At 44.3% G+C, this 20,156-nt stretch overlaps 2 protein-coding genes across 2 annotated transcripts in view; one reads left to right on the plus strand and one right to left on the minus strand.

The window, feature by feature from the left end:
* T265_02282 (hypothetical protein) overlaps positions 1-20,156 on the minus strand; it is a gene marked incomplete at both ends in the record, with an annotated part of 104,314 nt that overhangs the window by 28,511 nt on the left and 55,647 nt on the right. The window contains 2 exons of the mRNA XM_009166486.1: positions 5,212-5,308; positions 12,262-12,381. Coding sequence (XP_009164750.1) covers positions 5,212-5,308; positions 12,262-12,381 — 217 coding nt within the window. The remainder of the gene's footprint in view (positions 1-5,211; positions 5,309-12,261; positions 12,382-20,156) is intronic.
* On the plus strand, positions 6,815-7,003 carry T265_02279 (hypothetical protein; the record flags this gene model as incomplete). The annotated part of the gene is made up of 1 exon (XM_009166483.1): positions 6,815-7,003. One exon carries the CDS (start codon positions 6,815-6,817, stop codon positions 7,001-7,003), a length of 189 nt encoding a protein of 62 aa, XP_009164747.1.

Below are 20,156 nucleotides of genomic sequence, written 5' to 3' on the forward strand. Positions count from 1 at the left end.
CTGTCGAAAACCAAATTCGCTGGTAAGAAAAAGCGAACCGGTGAATTCCCAGAGAAAATTGTGACGGTCCCCACAAGTGCGTTTGTTAGGTCGGCATTTTTTGTCAAGTCGATCAAGCTAGACAAGACAACATTAATATAGCATTTGCTTCAGTCATGCAAAGCTAAGTGACTCGGTTGACAGTTGTCACTGAAGAGCAGGGGATGCTACATACCTAAAAAGGCTGGTTAACCAGAGTGGCAAACAAGAAGATTTGACCGGAGATGCACAAATGCAGGGACAGCCAACGTCATTCAATAACTGTGAGTGCCCTCCTTTAATTTATTTCTGAATAATGTTAGAGGCTTAAATTACATATATATATATATATATATATCATGGAAATGAAGTGGTGAAACAACTAGGAAACGGGTGTTTAGCTGAATATCAAGTATATCGAAAAAGGTAGTGGGCACGACCGTAATATGTTGTGGCTATCCTGTGCTTCGTATGCGACGTCTGCTAGACGTTGTCTCACGTATAAACAAAGACAGACGATACTCAATTAGTGGGACACTACGAAGGCGATTGAGACAAAAATTTATGCGAACAAGACTGTGTCTGAGTAGAGAACTGTAAGCGAACATGAATGATATTCACGCTAGTGACTCAATCAAACTGGGTGTTGAAGAAACCTAGAGCTGTTTCATACACGCGGGAAAAAACCCACCTTACTACCCGCTGCTGTTTGATTTCTTCCTCGAAAGTTAAACTGATTCAGATCGATTCACACAGTGTCGCCTGCGGCAAATGTAACTGGTAGTCTATTTCAACAAGTCGCTTAGAATAAATATTACCGTCTCGCCTGCGTTACATTAATTTTATGGTGTCTGATCCAGTCTTTTACATACTGTCAAGATTACATTTCAGGACCTCTTGCATCGGCACAACGGTGAGTCATGAACAAAAGCAATTCAATTATTTGCATAATAAATAGATTTCACCGGGGGATCTCAGCTGGGTCTCTCGTTTACGACATTCAGCTGAGATTCATTTGATTGCCCCGTTAAGATCAAACTGGTGTGCAAATGAGTATAGTTCGCAAATTTCGTACAATTTGAATTTAAGTACAACACAAGGTTGACGGAAACTCTGAAACTGAGCTTAGCTGATGAGTCCCTTAAAAAGGACGAAACCGGTCTTCGACGAGTCTTCGGCAACTTTGTGAGTAATGCTATTTCAAGCGAACCAAATATTCAGTAGGGTGTTGCATGATGGCAACAGGTGGCAAAATTTCGATTAAGTACAAGGGTTATGTGGTTTGACAGAGACATCACGCGAGGATGGCGAATCCATCGGGCAATCAGTGGAAGTTTCAACGGAAACTTCGTCCCCCAAGTGAATTTAATTGCGCCGAAAGGCCTAGAAGCACTGTTTCATCCTTATTGGGGGAAGGTCACTGAGCTCCACAGAATTAAGTTTAAACCATCAGTATTTCAATAAGCGACATGTGTCCACAAAAACCTACTTTGTTGTTCGAAAAGTTCACCGGAATGGGCAGGGGTGTGTGCTTGTAGGGGATGTCTAACTAGTGACACTAAATATGACCAGTGCTGATCAGTCAACTGTAAGTCAGCTGCCAAATGTTAAAGCACAACAACGTACTACTGACAGGGAAGGTGTACATAGATTCGACTAAACTGTGCTTTTGAGAAATCGCGGAGGATATGGGTACTGGGTTGCTGCATAGATGAGTTAGTTGCCAGATGGCACTAAGTCATCTTTACTACAAGCCCAGAAGAGCCACGTAAATTTGGTGCAACTAATAGGACTGCGTTTAAGAGAGTCCTCACAGGGAGAAGAGAAATTACCGCGTCAGACTTTCAAGTCCGTAAATCGTTTGATGATCTTATTGAACACGGTATGCATTAACAACGTGTATTTAGCATGTCCTTGACAAATTTGGTCACGACAGTCGATCGCATCGCCGCACGAAACACACTACCAGGAGAGTAGGCGTTGCCCATAGTGCGGGAAAACCATGCTGGTTATTTGTGATTCATGTTGCATGTCGACATACACACTGTGCTCACAAGTGACCCACTTTGATCTCAACACATCAAGCTGATTTTCGCTTACTCATGCCAAGAGTAATTTTATGCGATCTACAAGTGTCCCCATTTTGAACTGATTACCCGCAACGTATGCTGATGTCCAAATGAGAAAGGAAAGTCCTCCCTATGACCATTACGTACTCATACTCATTTCCAAAATGTGTTGCTTTCTTAGTACGGGAAAACATGCACCCACGCCTTACTCAATTGCTTTTCGAATTCTAACATTACAGTCGGCTGCAGAGACCAAGTAGGCTGAAGGAAGCTCTATTTGGACGCTTCGTGAATGTTTCACAAAATACATAGCAGCTTTGGATTTTAGACAAACAACTTTTCGATAAGTAAAAAGTTCTAGTCAATTCTCAGGATCGGAAAATAACGTGACAGAGTCAGAATTACCAGAACTTAGGTGAACCGCATATATAACCCATAAAATCCACTTGAGTACTGAGAAACCGAAGAAAAAAGCAGTGGCCTTTCTGATTGCGTTGCAGAAGTCCACATGTTCCTACTTCGCGACATGTAGCACATTAGGTTACTGCTGTAAAACCACGATGCGAGGATACAGTTATGAAAAAAGGTCAGACCAACCACCAAATATCTCTCGCTGCATGGCACATGAAGATGTAGTGACTAGACTGCTCTGTCTATTCTATCACTGCTTCAGCACAAACTGACCTAGCGGCTGAAGCGAACTGATGACTTTGGGGTCTATAAAACGGGTTAATGTGCGCACGATGCATCATACTTTTTTTAAATTCTCATCTCATATTTCGTAACAGATGACATTTTGGAATAGCGATCTGTAGGCAATTCGAAATCGTTCAATGAGTTCAATCACCGGGTTGTTTGGAGATGCACAAAAACAACTGAGCTTTCCAATGAAGCAGTGGTTTATTGCCAGTATTTATACTTGTTTCAGAAACACCAACTGTTTGAGGACCCGTTGTTACATCGGTACCAAGTAAGGGAATTTCCGCACTGGATTGTTGTGACTGAGATGGGGTGCACAGCGATCGAATAACTCACAGGTGGTAACAAAAAATGTCAAAATAATCCACTGCTGGTTGATCGGAACAGCAATTGGCGGTGTGTTGGTTGAGACTCCCACCTGGGTGCGCAGTAGACTACCATTCAGACACCATCGATCGGTGTAGCAAACAGATACTACATTGCACTCAAAACCCATGAATATAAAGAACCTAGTGCCACCGTAGAGGAAAAATTACAGCAATGAAGGGTAATGGGCTCAGCTGGAGTGCACAGCGTTGCGAAGTGCACAATGACGAGAACAGTCGGATTTGGAACCAACCAGCTCGTCCAGACAGATCAAATGGGTAAAGACCTAATTTTCTCCTTGCCAATGTCAATGTTGCTGCCGACCAATCAAGATTTATAGCGAAATTCCGTCAGCATATGGAGGCCCAATTACCCGGATATTACAAGTCGTTTAAGGTAGTCAATACTTGAATTCGAATAGTTCCAGATGTATGGAAGTTAGCAATCTAACGGTTGAATTATTTCCGACTTTTCATCGCCGTTTCGATAGCAGCGGTGCTATTCGGTGACACAGGCATAGGAGTGCAACCAGTACAGATAACGGCTAAAAGCGATACACGCATTCATTACAGGACGAACGCATTCATTAGCCGTATAGTTGATATCTGTCGCACCATAATCTGACGGTCGAAAATAGCAGAATATTATGAATCAGAGAAGTGAGACATCTGGGCACCTGATTAGTGAAGCCATAAACTGTGGATGAGCATCACAAAGACCACTAGATCAGTAGAGTAGAATAAGGTGGTTGACAGGTCGAAGATAGTCCTTCTCCAATCAGTCACGTGTTCCCACCAGCCACCCGGACACAGATTCTTGATATTCATGCGTTCAAACTCCCGGGTTTGGAAACTCATATTATAGCTCATCCACTTTCCACATCCCAGCAGATGTAAGGATAATTGATATGCATGAATATGATGCGGACAAAAGCTGCCGCTGAAATCGATCACATGATCGATATACGAGTACGGTATGGTCCACCATTACCTGCCCACTAGCTCAAATCGACTGACGCTGCCTTCGCAATGTAAAGTGAGAGAAGCTGGTGGTTCATAGATCAGGTACCAAGAAGAAGGAACTTCTTAAGGAAAGACGAAAGCTCTACAGTGAAGGGATGAACAGCGTAATGCATTCATCCCGTTTGGAAAGAGGAATTTTCGGCCTCAAGTTTAAACCGGATTCAGTTCTGCTTTGCTCGCCACCATGGGAATTTAAGAATGAAATATGAACTTACACATCTGGCCTAAACAGAGTGCAGAATTTGAGAAGATAGAAAGAGGAAAAGAAAGCGTTCAGCTGTAGCACCCTTCCGGTGCCTAGCTGCCATGCCACCTGAAGGGAGCACGAGGGCTGGGATACTGCCAGGTTGCCCAAGCCTAGACAGGAGAAGTCGAGAGGCGGAGGTCGGATTCGAACAACGGACCTTCCGGTCAGTAAATTCGCGCTCTAACCACTTGGGCCATCTCGCCCTGCAGAATTTGAAATAGTACACCTAACAAGAATGGAGTTAGGTGGACCTCAGTCCTGCATTGGAGTTAGATATGGGATTCCTTAGAAAAAAGGGGAGTATACCACTCCAGGGTGGAACGAATCGCTCGACCAATCGCAAAAAGCGGGAAAGAAAGGGAGCATCCGGTGAAGGTCATCTCGGAGCCATCGTTAACCTGTTTGTCACAGCGCAGCTTGAACTGGAAGTCAGTATAGGCCACATAACATTGCATTTATCTGTCTGTAAGTCCGCTGCTTATAGTGTGAAAGAGGTGTGCAAAAAAGTGACTTACCAATACGCTCCGGGTCGCAATAATCGGTAGGTGGTTCGCAATATGGGCGCAGGACAATTTCAAATCCGTTATTCAACCAAGGGTCTCGCTCGACCAATCGCAAAAAGCGTGAAAGAAATGGAGCATCCGGTGAAGGTCATCTCGGAGCCATCGTTAACCTGTTTGTCACAGCGCAGCTTGAACTGGAAGTCAGTATAGGCCACATAACATTGCATTTATCTGTCTGTAAGTCCGCTGCTTATAGTGTGAAAGAGGTGTGCAAAAAAGTGACTTACCAATACGCTCCGGGTCGCAATAATCGGTAGGTGGTTCGCAATATGGGCGCAGGACAATTTCAAATCCGTTATTCAACCAAGGGTCGCGCATCACCTCCTGAATGGGGATAAACGAAAATCGACGACTGTTCAGTCAAGGCAAGATTAGTATTATCTACTCCAAGAAGTGAATTCTCATCGTACAGACACAGAGCAGATACGTAAGAACAAGCATGCAGAGAGATCGTCCAGCTGTAGCACTCTTTCGGTGCCTTACTGCCATGCCATCCAAAGGAAGCACGAGGGCTGGGATACTGCCAGGTTGCCCAAGCCTAGACAGGGAAAGTCGAGAGGCAGTGCAGTGGCAATGCACCGGAAATGCAGCCAAAGGGAAGTAGCATTAACGCAATGGACGAAGGCTAACATGATACCAGATCATGTTGAGAACTGCGGAATTTCGGTTCGTATTAGTTTTGGTACGAAAACGTTGGTATTTGGATCACGCGTAGGAAGTCAGTAAAACCTGAGATAAAGTCGAGAAAAGGGTGTTCACCGTCAGACACTATTTTCCCGGTTGAGTTATCAATACTTTCTGACCATACAGCAAACCAGGACACTCCTGGAGATTCCATCGCACTTAACAGACTATTTCAGCGGCGTAACTCTGAAGCGGTAGTCTTTCCCCAAAACGTCATGGAATATGAAACAGGAACAGTAAGTCCAGCGACAATGGCTTTGTGAATAAGATTTAAAGCAAGAGATGGTGTTTTATCTAAAACCAAAGAAAGTCACAAGAGTGTGGCGTAAGAAGACGGTTCAAATATGAGGCGACCACCTGAGATTATTCACGAGGATAACGCGGAGGTAGTTCACATCAGTGGATCTTGGAAGACGGCAGCGGGTCCATTCAATCCGGCATGTAATTTCGTATGAAATTCTGATCTGCGATAGTTACTTACACCGGCAGAAAGTAAGAAACGTCTAGGTCAGGATAAACATGACAAAAAGAACGCCACCCTGTAAAAACACCTGTTTGGGTTGGTAGTGATGAAGATTTTCGGTTGACAAGACAGGGTTAGCGGAAATAACGTCGTCTTAAATTAAGACTGAGCGGTATTCGTTTAGGAAGAAGGATTTACATTCTACGATTGAACAACTAGTATGAGGAAGAATTCAAAATGAGCTTTTAGACATCACTACTGTTAAAAAGACGGCGACCGACCCACATTTTTGCGAAATTTACACTGACGGTCAACAGAGAACCAGTCGCTACCGTCAGGTCCAATGAATCCATTATCAGGATCAGTATGAAGCCAGCTTTCATGAACCAAAACTACTCCAAAACACCAGAGTTTTTTGCGAATTGAGTTGTAACAAATTGCCCAAAAGTGGGCGAACGTTCCGAATAGATTAGGCAGAACAAACATTTTCTAAACATTTCTATATTTAACAGCTACCAGCTCCGTGTTTTCACATAACAATCCCAACTATTGCAAACACAGTTATCGAAATGCTGTATGAACGAGATACAACAACGAAAAGAAGTCATGTGGGATAAATATGGCTACGAAACAGACTGTGAGACAGTAAAAGGATAATAAGCGGGAAAAGTATAACACAACAGATGGATGGCACAGCCACCTTCAATGTCCCCACAATCAGAAGCCACCAACTCCGTCCAAACGGGACAAAAAAGGAGAATGGAAGCAGCAGCATAAGACTCGAATCTGGTCACTGTGAATGTCCTCTAACAGGAAATTCAACAATGGGATTGGGGAATCAGGAAGAAAGAAAACCGGAAAACCAAGAGTGAAGTATCCTAGCATGAATGTCAGTGTGTGGCTTTTGTGGATACATACGTATGCAGTCACTCCCGTAACTGACTGGGCGGTGCGACGCAGTGCGTGTCGTAAACCTCAGAACAGTGAAGTGAGCCGATTGTTGTCTGATTCCCTGTCCAAAAGTGAGAATGTGTCCAGTGCCACTAAGGATAGGTGCGAAACCAGCTGAAAACGACTGCTGGAGTGCGCATGACAGGATCGCACAATCGGCTAGCTTTCATTCAGTAGCAAGCACAACGATCGTAATGATCCAAAGGCAGGTGTGAAACGAACTGTTTGGCAGACTGGTAGACACTGGAACTAAGTGACCTAATCGTCAATCGTACCGGTTTAGGCGAGAGAGACATCATTCAACGCCACAGTGCACAAAAGCATGAGCTTTGTGAAACCGAGTCAGCCCACAAGTTGCGATCAAACGTCTAGACTTACAGATAAAACATTCCATTCGGACCCTGACGGTCAATTAGTAGGCTCAAGGGTACAACGATCTTTTATCCTGCAACCTATTAAAAGGTCACCACAACGGCAGTCAATTTCAAGGCAACTACGCGGGACTCGAACCCCGGGCACTGGATTATCACAGGAAAAAAATTTCCATTTACCTAACTGAAACCACAGACACAAGCTACCTGAAATTGTGCTGGCAAAGGCTAGAACGCTGGTCAAAGGGTAGACAGCGTCATGGGACGTATCAACTTCGACTGGAAGGTTGGAAACAAGCAAGCAATCGAACTTTTAACTCCGTGTAAATGCCATCCATAGGTTACACGTGCGCAACGGCTTATCAGCAGTAATCAAAATCAAAATATAATGTTCTGTTCCATAAAAACACTTTGATGTGAATAAAAAAATATTGGATGTGCGGTATTATCCGGACAAGAAAAAGCGTTTGGTTTCAAAAAGGTCCTGAAATCGCCCACGAATGACAAAGTATCGTGGCTTCTAGAAAAGATTTCGCTAGTATCTTTTGAAACGTGAGCACTTCTTTGTATGTGACTAAAATTTGGGCGGCTGAAGGCAAGCTGAAGTAAACCGAAAGCTAGAAAAATTGAATAACCTGTGACAAAATTTCCTCATACTGCGATCAACGTATGAATTAGCTGTAGCTGGATGCGGGAGTTGTTGAGTTCGCATTCATGTCACTCCAATTTGAACAGCTCTTCTCCCCTCCTGGCTAAATTATTATTCCTATACTTCCGCACCAAAGATAGAACGGAGCACTGAACACACGTTTCACTTATTGGAGCTCATTGGCACTGGGTATCCATGGCCGTTCCATGATCTGATCTCCAGATATCTGAATGCGAGTTGAGCGTGCTGCCACTAATTCATCATCGCACGCTGAACTCATCTGAATGATAGAATCCAAAACAGGCGAATGTGATCCCGTCCAAGTAAACGATAGTGATGTGGTTGTGAACTGAGCGAGTCCCTCAAAGACTAGGCAAAAACGGTCCAGGAGATATCAAGCATCCGCGAAGCCACTTGACTGGGAAATCCTGAGGCGAGTGAAGCGACCAACACGACCAGGGCCGTTACTGAGGGAGTCTGGTAAAGCCAACCACACTGCTCAAGCGTGAACAGATTTCCGGTGTTCGAGACCCAAAACGGCCACAAACATGCATTTTTCACTGAGCCCTAATAAGAGTGAAATATGGGTCCAAAGCTTCCCGCTTTTGGCGAGGACCCCGAATAATAATTTCGTGGAAGGAGGGGAGAATGTTCAAACGAGAGTGGAGTGAACAAGAATCAGCATACAAATCTGTGTTTAGCAACCGCCCTCCAGTGAACAGGAATTTGCGGTTGCTTCATTGACAGAACTGTGTACTATGATTGCTGGATCTACGTTTATCTACGTTTTCATTACTTTCAGTTACTTCCGAGGGTATTTAAAGCGATAGAAGTAAAGCGCTGCGAAAAAGCCTTCAAGATATTCAACCGAGCATGGGAAGCTTTTGGCCGGCTATGAGACGGTGGTTATGGGCTAAAAACAGGCGAATCGATCGAGAAACCAATTTAGATAAGCAAATGGTATTGCGTTTCGTAAGTAGGTTGGTCTACTTGCCGTCAGATCCTTTGTCATTCTAGCTCAATTCCATCCAGATCGTTCCGCCAAAACTGCCTACATGGGTGGTCTAGGTCCCGTTTAATGCGACAATAACAAGGACACCAGGGAATGATATTCATTTGGACGTTGTCTAGGCTGGGTTTGCCACCCGATCATGGTTGATTGACACTAGCACCCAGTGCACATAAAGCGAATACCAAGATGCTCAGCGTTACATAGGAGCACAAAAAAGTTTCGGTTGAATTTCAAAAGCAACGAAAGGACCTAGCGCAGTATCAGCAAATATACGCAAACGACAACAAATCCTAATGAGTTGCGATCGTTAACCGTGTTTACCCGGCTTAAAATAAGGAGACCTATATGTCAGTCTACTACACCGGTTGTTTTCATTTTCTCCTTGTTGCCATGGCAACCAAGCAGCTACAACAAGCGACCTTACTGGTGCAGGCAGTGAATGGGATTAGGTGGGAAAAAACGGGGCTCCTCGGCCGCACAATACCCTTAGCTGTAAAACCTCTGCGAGTGGAACAAAACTTTTTACGCCAAAATGTTGCATTTTGTCGCGTATGTGTAAGGATGGATCGGCTTTAGAGATAGTGCGGGTTGCAGCGTCCCAGGAATGGCGGTCGGAAACATATAGATATCCAGTTCTGGTGCCGATGACGAACACCGTAAAGTGAGCAGACCCAGATGTTTCCTGCATTAGTTGATGAGATCGAAGGTTAGTTGGGGGCTACGTGGAACGTCTATCACACTACCAACGTGTGCTGAATGCAGCTGTGGTCTTTGTCGCACAATATATTTAATCCTGCCATACATGACGCCAGCTTACCAGAATGCTAAGTCGGTTCCCGATGGGAACGAGGCAGGTTTGATGCGAAAGCAAAGAAGCTGAATTTATTGCTCTGACGTGGATCATACAACTACTATACCCGCGGTCGAACGTACTCCATGTGAAAGACAAATTTTATCCCGTAAAATCTCCGGCATAATGAGGAAAGCGGTTAAATATTTACGAAAATTGGCATGTGACAGAAAGCGAGGAAGCTATCATATTCTTATACACTGCACCAGCTGTAATCAGAACAGTTATACTGAGACCATCCAGATGCCTGTAATGATTAGCTTTCCCCTCTCTCTCTCGGAGGAGAAAGGGAACCAAAACGACTATGTGAGAGGATTGTCACCTTTTGAAGAAAACCACCACAAATGTTGATCTGCGGAGGAAAAACCAGTAGTGCATCGGACAGATGGGTAGAAGGACTGCAAAACAGCCTTAAATGAGTAATCCGAAAGAAAGATAACGTATCTGACATGCAAGACTAAACAGGACGCAAGCGCACTGACCAAAACACCGAACACCTGATATACAAAGGAACCCCTCTGACGGACTCTAGTCAAAGAAGTTCATGGGACCAAATCATTTTACAACACGACAAAAAAGATGAGGACAGTGTAGATCGAAGATCCAGTTCTCCGACAACCGATGTTCCAGAACTACGGCGCGCGTCGCCTGGTTCCGGTAGGTTACCAACAAAGTCAGAGTGTGGATTGGTTGCATGGTGGCTTAGGAATCTGACCAAGACGACAAACGGTGATGACACGGCTACGTTTTCCGGGCAATCGTTTATTGAAAAGCGTTCTATAATGGATTTCGAGTAGAACAACCGAAGTGAAAGAATTGGGATTTATGAAGGGTTGAGTCTACGCTTGTCCCGGAGTTCGGTTGCAGAAGTTGGGAGATGTCCCTGTCAACTAACCTAACCCACTAGCAATCCTCACCGAAATCATGTGGTTGGAGAAGATCTTTGTAGAACGCCAGCATAAACTCCTTCCTTCCAAATAAGGTCCACTTTCACCTTGAGACTTTGTTGCATCACATTCACATGGCTGTAAGACTGACGTTAAAAAAGTTGTTGGGATCGACGAGGGTGAACCAAGATGAGATGCCCTAAAGCCTGGTGACACAATACCACCACCTTAAAATTGCTACAGTTTATCCGGCTATGTTGTTTCAACACTGGTGACAACGCAAGGAGTGTGAGAACACTTCATTACTATGCTAATTTATTCCAGTGGAAGCACACCGGAAGGCTGGACAGAGAGGTCAGTGAATCTCTCGATCTGATTTTGTAAGAGACAAGGTCACCGAAAACATTGTGCAGCGGATTGGTCAACATTAGTTGCTAACTTCAGAAAGTCACGGATAGGCTGGTGCGCTAGGTGAATAACACTGAAGACGACGAAAACGAATGTTGTTCTCAAAATGTTGACCGACCGTATTGAATTCTCTTTAGAAGGCCGTATCGAGGGCCACGATGGAATCACAAGGCGCCTAAATACGTTCTCCCCTGAAGGGATACCAGCTGAGAGAACGGACGACGAAAAATCGCATCTGTGAGGGCTCGATAACCCCGAACAGTTTCTCCTGATGGCTCAATATGAATTCCAAAATTTATATAAAATGACGGCTTAGGTGTCCACATTGGAAAGTGTAACAAACCGTTCACAACTAGCGACTGTTTGAGCAAGTCAGTGAATGCACAATCATATTCAGTGACATATAACTGGATAATGAAGCGCATAGAACTTAGCATAATTAGCCCAAACTCCTAAAAACGAAAAAAAAACTAGCACTGTCGGGCAGGCCGTCAGAGAGCGCTGACTTATCAAAAACCTGGGTGCATATGCCCCCCAAACAAACAAAAATTTGAGGGAAAACTAGCATGTCGGGCAGGCCGTCAGAGAGCGCTGACTTATCAAAAACCTGGGTGCATATGCCCCCCAAACAAACAAAAATTTGAGGGTAGGATGCCGCTAAGAAACGACAACAAATGAGGCGAAGACCTTTGCTGGTGACCACCCGTTTTTCCTGATCGATTTCTGTTGCAACTTTTCTGGCAAAGAATCTGAGTGGAAGTAGATCAAAGGTCAGCCCATTGATGACTCACTACACCGTTTCTCATCTAAAGTTACGGGACGTACCAATATATTACGGTACCGTACTCTTCAAATCCAAGAATGGTAACGGTTGCAGCATTAGGCCTGCTGAAATGATCGCTTCCGATGAACCTAATGAGTGGTAGTCTTAGACGAAGTTTTGTTGCATTTGGTGCGAAGCAAAGACCATATGGAGTAGATGGGGGGGGGGAGAAGACTTACCGAAAGTGGGAGTCGTTTGGCGGGGTTGAGCACGAGCATTTTCTTCAACAGCGTTTCACATTCATGAGTCATGTAGAATGGGACTCGGTAAGTTCCACGAAGTACGCGTTCTCGAAGTTCCTGCAGATGAATGGATGAATTGAAACAAAGGATATACATTCGAACGGGGAACTGGCAGGTGAATCGAGAAACACAGGAACACCATACATTTGACCGCATGGCGAAAATGCTGGTTGAAAGAGAAAAAAATGTCGATCGATTTAGAACATTATCACCCCACCATCCATCGGCCATCGCCAGTGTGGGGTAAACTTCCCATACTTTCGTTTTTCTTCGTAACGGCCCCGACGTAATGACCACTATTTGCTAGACTCCCAGCCTGGTGGGACATCAGCTTAAATACACAGCCTATGTCAAGTTATCGAACTTGGTTCACATGTGGTGTCTGTAGGGCATTTGGGCAATGTAAAATGTGCAAGCAAAAACAACCATCACCGGCATAACAGAGAGAAACAATAAAAAAATGAATGATGTGCTTCCAAATCGTTTCAGTGAACATGAGAAAGTGTTTGAGTGGCCGTCAGAGAAATCATGCTTCAACCGGTTCTAACTTCGCTTGAAATGATCTGGACGTGTCTGTCATGTACATGACGATGAGTAGTGAAAAATGCCACCAATCCAACCTTTTGCAGAAAATTGCGGTGAAGCCAAAACAACTAAAGGCACGGCTCAGTATGATCAGATCAAGCATGGATAACATTGAGTCTCAACGTGTCCACATTGCCCATCGTTAGAAACGAGAAGTCTTGCCAATCGTGGTCAACTGCAATTCAGTAGTCTTCGTAATACATAGTTTATTAGAATCGTCCACTACCGACTCAACAAACCAAGAATTAAGCGAATAATCTCCATAGAACAATTAACAAAAAGAACACAGCTTCCCGCCAGACGTGTCAGCTCCACTATGGATAGGCGGTCCCACACTTCCAACCGGCGGCTACCTCGCATACAGGTACAAACATTAGGCAGTGTAAAAATGTTTTTGAAGAGAAACTGTCCAAAACAGTTCTTCCGTCGTAGTGGTGGCGGCGGCGCACAGAAAATAAGGTTAATGCAGTGAGTGCATCTCGACGATGGATGTCAAACTTTAAACAAAAGGATGATGGTCAAGTGGGAACCATCTGAACACGGAGTTTTTCTCGAAGTCCAAGAAAGAAATAGGTTGACTGCGTTGAAAGAATTTGTCGCCAAGTGTCAGGTTGCAGAGGCACGTTGACACCTACGTTTCCCACAATTGCAGATGACGATCAAACGTTCCGGTGTATCCCAGTTTCGATACGGTTTTTGAAATGTAGATCTCAGCTCAATGTTGTTAGGACTGATGTGCTTTCAGTGGATAAAAGGCATGAGAAGGTGTTTTTGACCGTTTGAAATGCCAATGGGAAAACGACCGTGCAGCTGTTATCTCTTTATCAAGACCAATTTATTGGCTGTTAAACAGGCGGTACCGCCGAACCTCACAGTGGATTTGCTAGCGTTTCGTTATCATACGAGGAGATATCACCACCAGTCGGCTGGGTGGGCGAACAGCGCAACTGCTACCGGGCTACCAACCCATAAACTCACCCGAATTACCAACATTGAGACACGTTGCCAAGGCCCGAAAAACCAAAACTGACCACCGATGAGTAGCAGCACGCAAAAATGGGTGCATTTTTGGTTACCGAATAAGTTCTTTACCAATTCCATTGGTCCGCACATATCCAGAAGTAAAAATCAACTAAGGCGGACAAATATGCGTATGGAAAATGTCATGAGTGACTTTCAGTTACGACCGCCTGTGCATGACAAATGTAATCACATATTATCAAAGAGGAACAAGTATGCTAACCGACCACAAATATTTACGATAAAAGATAGATTTCTGCCGCCTGCATTGATAAACACCGTACTAACCTCTGTGATTGTTGGACCGAAACTATTTGATCCTGATTTTGCTTAATTAAATTTACCAAACCCTCGATTCAATATCAAAGTTCAAATAATCATTGACAAGCAGACAGGCGCATTGAAAAGTAAATGGTCAAATTCTGTTATGAAGGCCTGATAGAAGGTAAAGATCGTTCCAATGGACAGATTCGACTACATACACAAAATGAATAGCATTCTGTCAGGCCTGTTCAAGTTTCAGGTGGTAAGGGAGAACAATAAACTACAAAATGATGAAAAACTACCTCAAAAACGCTACAGTACACGAAACAAACTGGACAGGCTGACGCCAATGCATTACGGCACATATACCCAACTGGTACGGCGATTCCTCGGTTGCATTTCAAAACCTAACATTGATCCTCATCACTTCAAAATTATCGATTTTTTTCACAACATAGGTTTTTTTACGAGCGCGCAACGAAACACTGATGCGCGCTGGTTTTGTTTTCCACATGCGCACTGCAAACACACAAAACGCTGAACTCATGAGTCTCTATTCGGGCGACAGAGATCTTCATTACAAAAATATGTGATGGTTACCGGTGCGGATCTTGTTGATGCGTATATCAAGACGGCCGCGAACGCGTAATCTAGAAATGAGTTCGACAAATAATCAGTAATTGAAGACCCACTGATGTAACGTGAAACTGCGAATATGCTAACCTGTTGTTCCGGACAAATGGATCAGGAATCAGCTAGGACGATTGAACTATGAGGAATGAATGAAAGCTTTGCACGGGCGGACATATGAAACATTAAACGGGTAAGACAAACGCACTGAGAACTTAAAACAGGGACGTACGATCAAACACTCGAAGGGCAGCATGAATGTGCAATAACGGCGTACGGCCCATATACTGTAATCACACAATTTCTATATGGTCGTTTAGCTGCAAAATTTTCTCTGCTACAACATCAAAAGGAAGCACGAGAGTCGAGATAATTCCAGGGTGCCTAGACAGGAGCAACCGAGATAGTGAGGTTGTGTTTTAAGCACGAACCTTCAGGTCAATAAGTTCATGTCGGACACAATGAGCTATTTTCCCTCTCTCTCTCTATAATCGTCCAGCTGTAGCACCCTTTCGGTGCCTAGCTGCCATGCCACAGGGAGGAGGCACGAGGGCTGGGATATTGCCAGGTTGCCCAAGCCTAGACAGGGGAAGTCGAGTGGCAGAGGTCGGGTTCGAACCACGGACTATATATATATATATATATACGGGTTTAAACACAGTAAAACCACAATGCAATTTGTTAGTAACGACAGTTATCCTACAACTTAAAGAAACACCTATGGTCCGGTGCTATAGTAGCTTTGACTTGGACAGTCGGTGAACTAATACAGGATGAGGGCTTTCACTTATGGCTATTGGTGTAAACCGTCCGTTTTTCGTGACCAAATACCGATTGTTGTAACCATTACGACAGAGAATGTCGCAACCAACACATTACCACCCAATCATGTTTTACAATCTGCCCAGGTCCAACAGTGAACCGTAAGTAGAGTTCCCATTTGTATAACCATTTCGCTGACTGGCTTTATTTCAATTTTGCTCCTTGTTTAAACCCTTTTGGTATTTATACGCGTACTTATCTGACTAGACTGGATCAAAGTCAGTAATTGCCATGCGCGTCTGCCAAGTTATGGATTAACAAATTAACAAGGATTTATCAAAGGAAGCTGTGCCAATCACTAATGGGTTCTTGTGGCACAAAAAAAATGGATGAGGATAAATCCGAACGAAGAAGTCACGTGAGAGCAGTGATCGAGCAAGCGTTCTGTGACAAAATGATCCCCACGTCTATCTGTGCTTTTAATTCAGGAAATCACACAGTGCTTTTCTCAGCTGTGCGTGCACGCGAAAACACGCACGTTCAGAGCAAAAATAAAAGTAGGTAGTAGACCATGGCATCACAAGCGGACAAGATTCGACTTTTTCTCCGAGACATTTATCGCTTTAATGTACCCCGGTGCATACATGAAAAAAACGTGTTCTAGCGCGCTGTGCGATTCAAATATTTCAAACAATCAAAATACATGTCTACCGATTCTACTTTGAGTATCTACGTTATGTAGGTGGTTCCTTGAACCAGCCAAGACTATGCAATTTGCTGCTATCAGGAACAACTCCGAACAAACTGTCGATCAATACCTCACTCTGTGTTCTGCTCAGTATTATTACGATAAGAGGGAATGAAAAGCACGGGTCTATTCCACTGACTATAACCTCCTTCAGATTAGTCACCTATCAAGCGATACAACTACCTACTGCTGCGAATGCCTTCCCCACGTCCTAGGTGTCGCATTTTCCACCGGTTTTCTCAGTCTTGCCCTATGCATTTGCGAGATCTCCACATGCTACCATGATTAGTATTTGCCAGAATGACTTTCCCAGCGTTAAGGTTATCAATATATAGGAAATATAGTCTCCATTTGCCGCATTGAACCGACCGAGTAGAGGATTTTGAAAGCCACTGGAATAGTTCCTCTCAGACGGCGTCACCTACCATCAGCATGCTCGTTGTTTTCGATTTTGAATTAACTGACGTGCGACAACTTGGAACTCTCAGAGACGGATGCTGCTGGGCTACAGTGGAACGCTGAAGGTGGCGAATCGGTACTTGTCTTGTCGACCAAAGTAGTTCCGAAGGATGCCGAATAGTCAGACGTTCACGGGCCAACGTGTAATCACAGCTAGGCTGAATATCCCAAAGGGAACGACAAGTTGGAGGCTTGCACTGTATTAGTAACTGATAGTCACATGCCCCGAATGATTAAACGCCGCGTATGGTGAAAATCTGTGCTGGAAGGTGATGATTAACGCAAGGGTGCAGGGACCGGACCTGTTGTTTGTACGACAAGCATCCGTTTTGACTGGGTCACCTATATGGGTTCGTACAGGATTCACTCAACCAGCATGGCAGTTGGAACCATTCGTAAGGGCGGGTGTTAGTGTTTTTCGCAGGCCAGACCAGTCGGATCGGTAAAATCAATCTTTCTCAGATTCCGGACTGCCAGGACCCTGTACTATTACAAAGAGGCAACTCCCATTCCCGCGAATGTCACTGATCCTCCACGAGATTAACAATCGAACAAGACGAAGGGATTACCGGAATCCAGTCTAGCTGGTAGAGTTCAACTGTGGGATTAAGTGCAAATCCAGTCAATTTCATATCTCGAGCCATTGCTTCAGAATCACTCAACATCTAGAGGACCAAGTGTGCAAAATCGGGGTTTGTGTTGGATGAGGGGGAGGAACGAACGCATGTCTAGTTTACGTTCGCCCTACCTGAGTCACGACTGTTATTACTGCAGTTTAAAAAATCCGGGATAAATGTACACACTGACTTAGTTGATAACTGCCCATCACAAAGACCTGTATCTTATAGCTGATATGGAACCAGAGGGTTTGAGTAGATAGGACGCGCAAGAAAGACGGACAACCACCGGTTCATATCATTTAATCTTTTCGGCGTTTTGCCGACGTTCAACAGTTTAACATTCCAAACAGTCCTCTTGACTGAGGTATGATGGAGATGTTATTAATCACACCAGACGGACGTGCCCTGCCTATATACATGACTACCTTGGCGCATCCATTCAGTTGACCAACAATCCAGGTGGTCTTACTGAATCGATAAGAGTCACCTGATCACCTGTCGGAAGTAGCCTTGTCTGCTAAGTAAACATTTGTTTAATATCACCAAAAATAAAAAGGAACGTCTGAAAGTGGCTCGTTTACACACCATTACGGCCCAGACCAACGAACTTGTTTATCTAGACACGTTCTTCCGAGGGTCTAAGCGATTTCACGGCAAAATCAATACTTCTAACTAATCATTATCTATCCACATTTTTAAAGCAGCTTAATCTATCCAAAAGAGAGAACACAGAACCAGTTTGGTTCCGTTTACCAACTGTAAGTCACGTGCCAAGGTTAAGTTGGTTCCCGCCACTGCTGTTTGGGACGCCGCAACAAAGGGGAGCGTGGCAGATAGAATCATGCATTTGAGGCAATGGAATGATCAATTAGTTGGGGAGACTCGACAGCTACGGATTGCATACGATGGCTTTGATGCAAAGGCACCATTGACTGTGTGACTGAGCTATGTCTGACAGTATCACTAATCGTTGGTAAGTTGTACCGGGATCCCCAACCAGGATGGCGGAAGTTACCTACTCGACCGAGTGTTTTCACACTTTATTCCCAGGTCATAGACTGTCCACCTCTCGGTCGCTTCCTCTCGACAGAGAGATTTGCAGAAAGAGATCACACTTTATCCCAGGTCATAGACTGTCCACCTCTCGGTCGCTTCCTCTCGACAGAGAGATTTGCAGAAAGAGATCTTCGGGGCAGATGGTCCTAACCGGCGTGGCCTACGAAGCGTGGGTAACTAATTCATTCTGAGAAAGTTGCATTTTTCTTAAAACCGTCTGGCGTGCCTCAGCACTGCCAATCCGACGTTCCCACTAGACTAGGCCAATGTTTCGGAGACGCCAGTGTTTAAACACTGACAGATTTCGCACATACTCTGCGCGTAAAGATCGTGTTTCTGATCCATAAAGCAGCATGGATCTCACTATCAGAAATCACACTCAGCTCTTGACAAACAAACAGACATCACGCTTAAACCAGAGATATCGAAGGTTGGCAAAGTTGCTTTGGCCTTCTCGATTCAAAAAACAAAATCGTCCTTAGACGGTTCATCAGAACGTATCCAACTGTTCAGGTAAACAAACCTATCTGCTACATCCATTGGTTCACCTGCAAGCATGGGGTTTGGTTTGATCCCATTCAGCATTGTAGCAGCACTTTATACTTCACAGGTGTGACATGCATATCAAACCATGCAGCATAATTACTCAAAAAACTTTAAAATCTTTTGCATCTTCGGAGGATCCGAACCAAAGGGGGAAATATCGTCCGTATACTCAGTGTCTATGAGCGGACGCTCCAGGAGAATTTCGATACCCGAGGTTTCAGAAGCACGCAGGGAAGTTTCAAGTAGCACCTCAATAGCAAAACTGAAGAGCAATGCGGAATGTATTCTTGCCTTAAGACACTGGATGTGATGAACTCAAACGAACGCTTAGTGTATACTCGTACGCTTCCACAGCATTTCGCAAACAACACAGAGTTCAAGCTAAATCGCTCTGCATGCGGATCGAGTGGCTAGACGGCTGTCAAAATTCAAGCCTTGTGATTTGACAATGCGCAACCAACCCTAACCGGCAGGAACAGTCAACTTTCAATGGTAAGTTGCCAAAATAAACAGCGAATTCTCGCTCCAGCAGTTGTGAAGCCATCTGTTCAGCAGAACAGGCGAATCATATACCAACGAACGAACAGAATGGAACTAGTTAGTTTCTACATTAATCTGAGCAAGATAATCTTGTTTACAAGACTGGGGACAGATGAACTGTGTCCGACAGACTGATGTTAAGGCACTGCGATGGGAAGAATGACAGCGGGAAAGAAATCCACTGGATACGGTTAGGAAATAGAGGCCTATGGGAAAAGTGACGCACATGTAAGAGCTATTGTTTCCTTCACTACAAACAACTTTAAAAAGCCACGGAATATACTTAACAGTAATGCATCTCTGGGAAACATTTTTTGACCGCAAGTGTTCTTGTACTTGAAAATCAAGAGCGAGGGAAACAGCCAGATGGAAAGTATTTGACTAGGTGTAACGGAAAAGAAAATTATCGACCAAATGGATAGGCCGGATCAAACTTGAATGCCGAATTCACTAGGAAACCAGATTATTAATGGTGTTAACATCCACCGATTTTAAGAGTGTCACGAAGGACATAGTGAAAACCAAGTTGATGAGCTTGGAGCTTTAGTCACGGCTCAGATATGACGTGCGTGCACCGTGCGTCTCGCAGTAATTAGGGCTCA

The sequence above is a fragment of the Opisthorchis viverrini genome, assembly GCF_000715545.1.
Source record: "Opisthorchis viverrini unplaced genomic scaffold opera_v5_26, whole genome shotgun sequence".
In the NCBI taxonomy this organism is placed as follows: Eukaryota; Metazoa; Platyhelminthes; class Trematoda; order Opisthorchiida; family Opisthorchiidae; genus Opisthorchis; species Opisthorchis viverrini.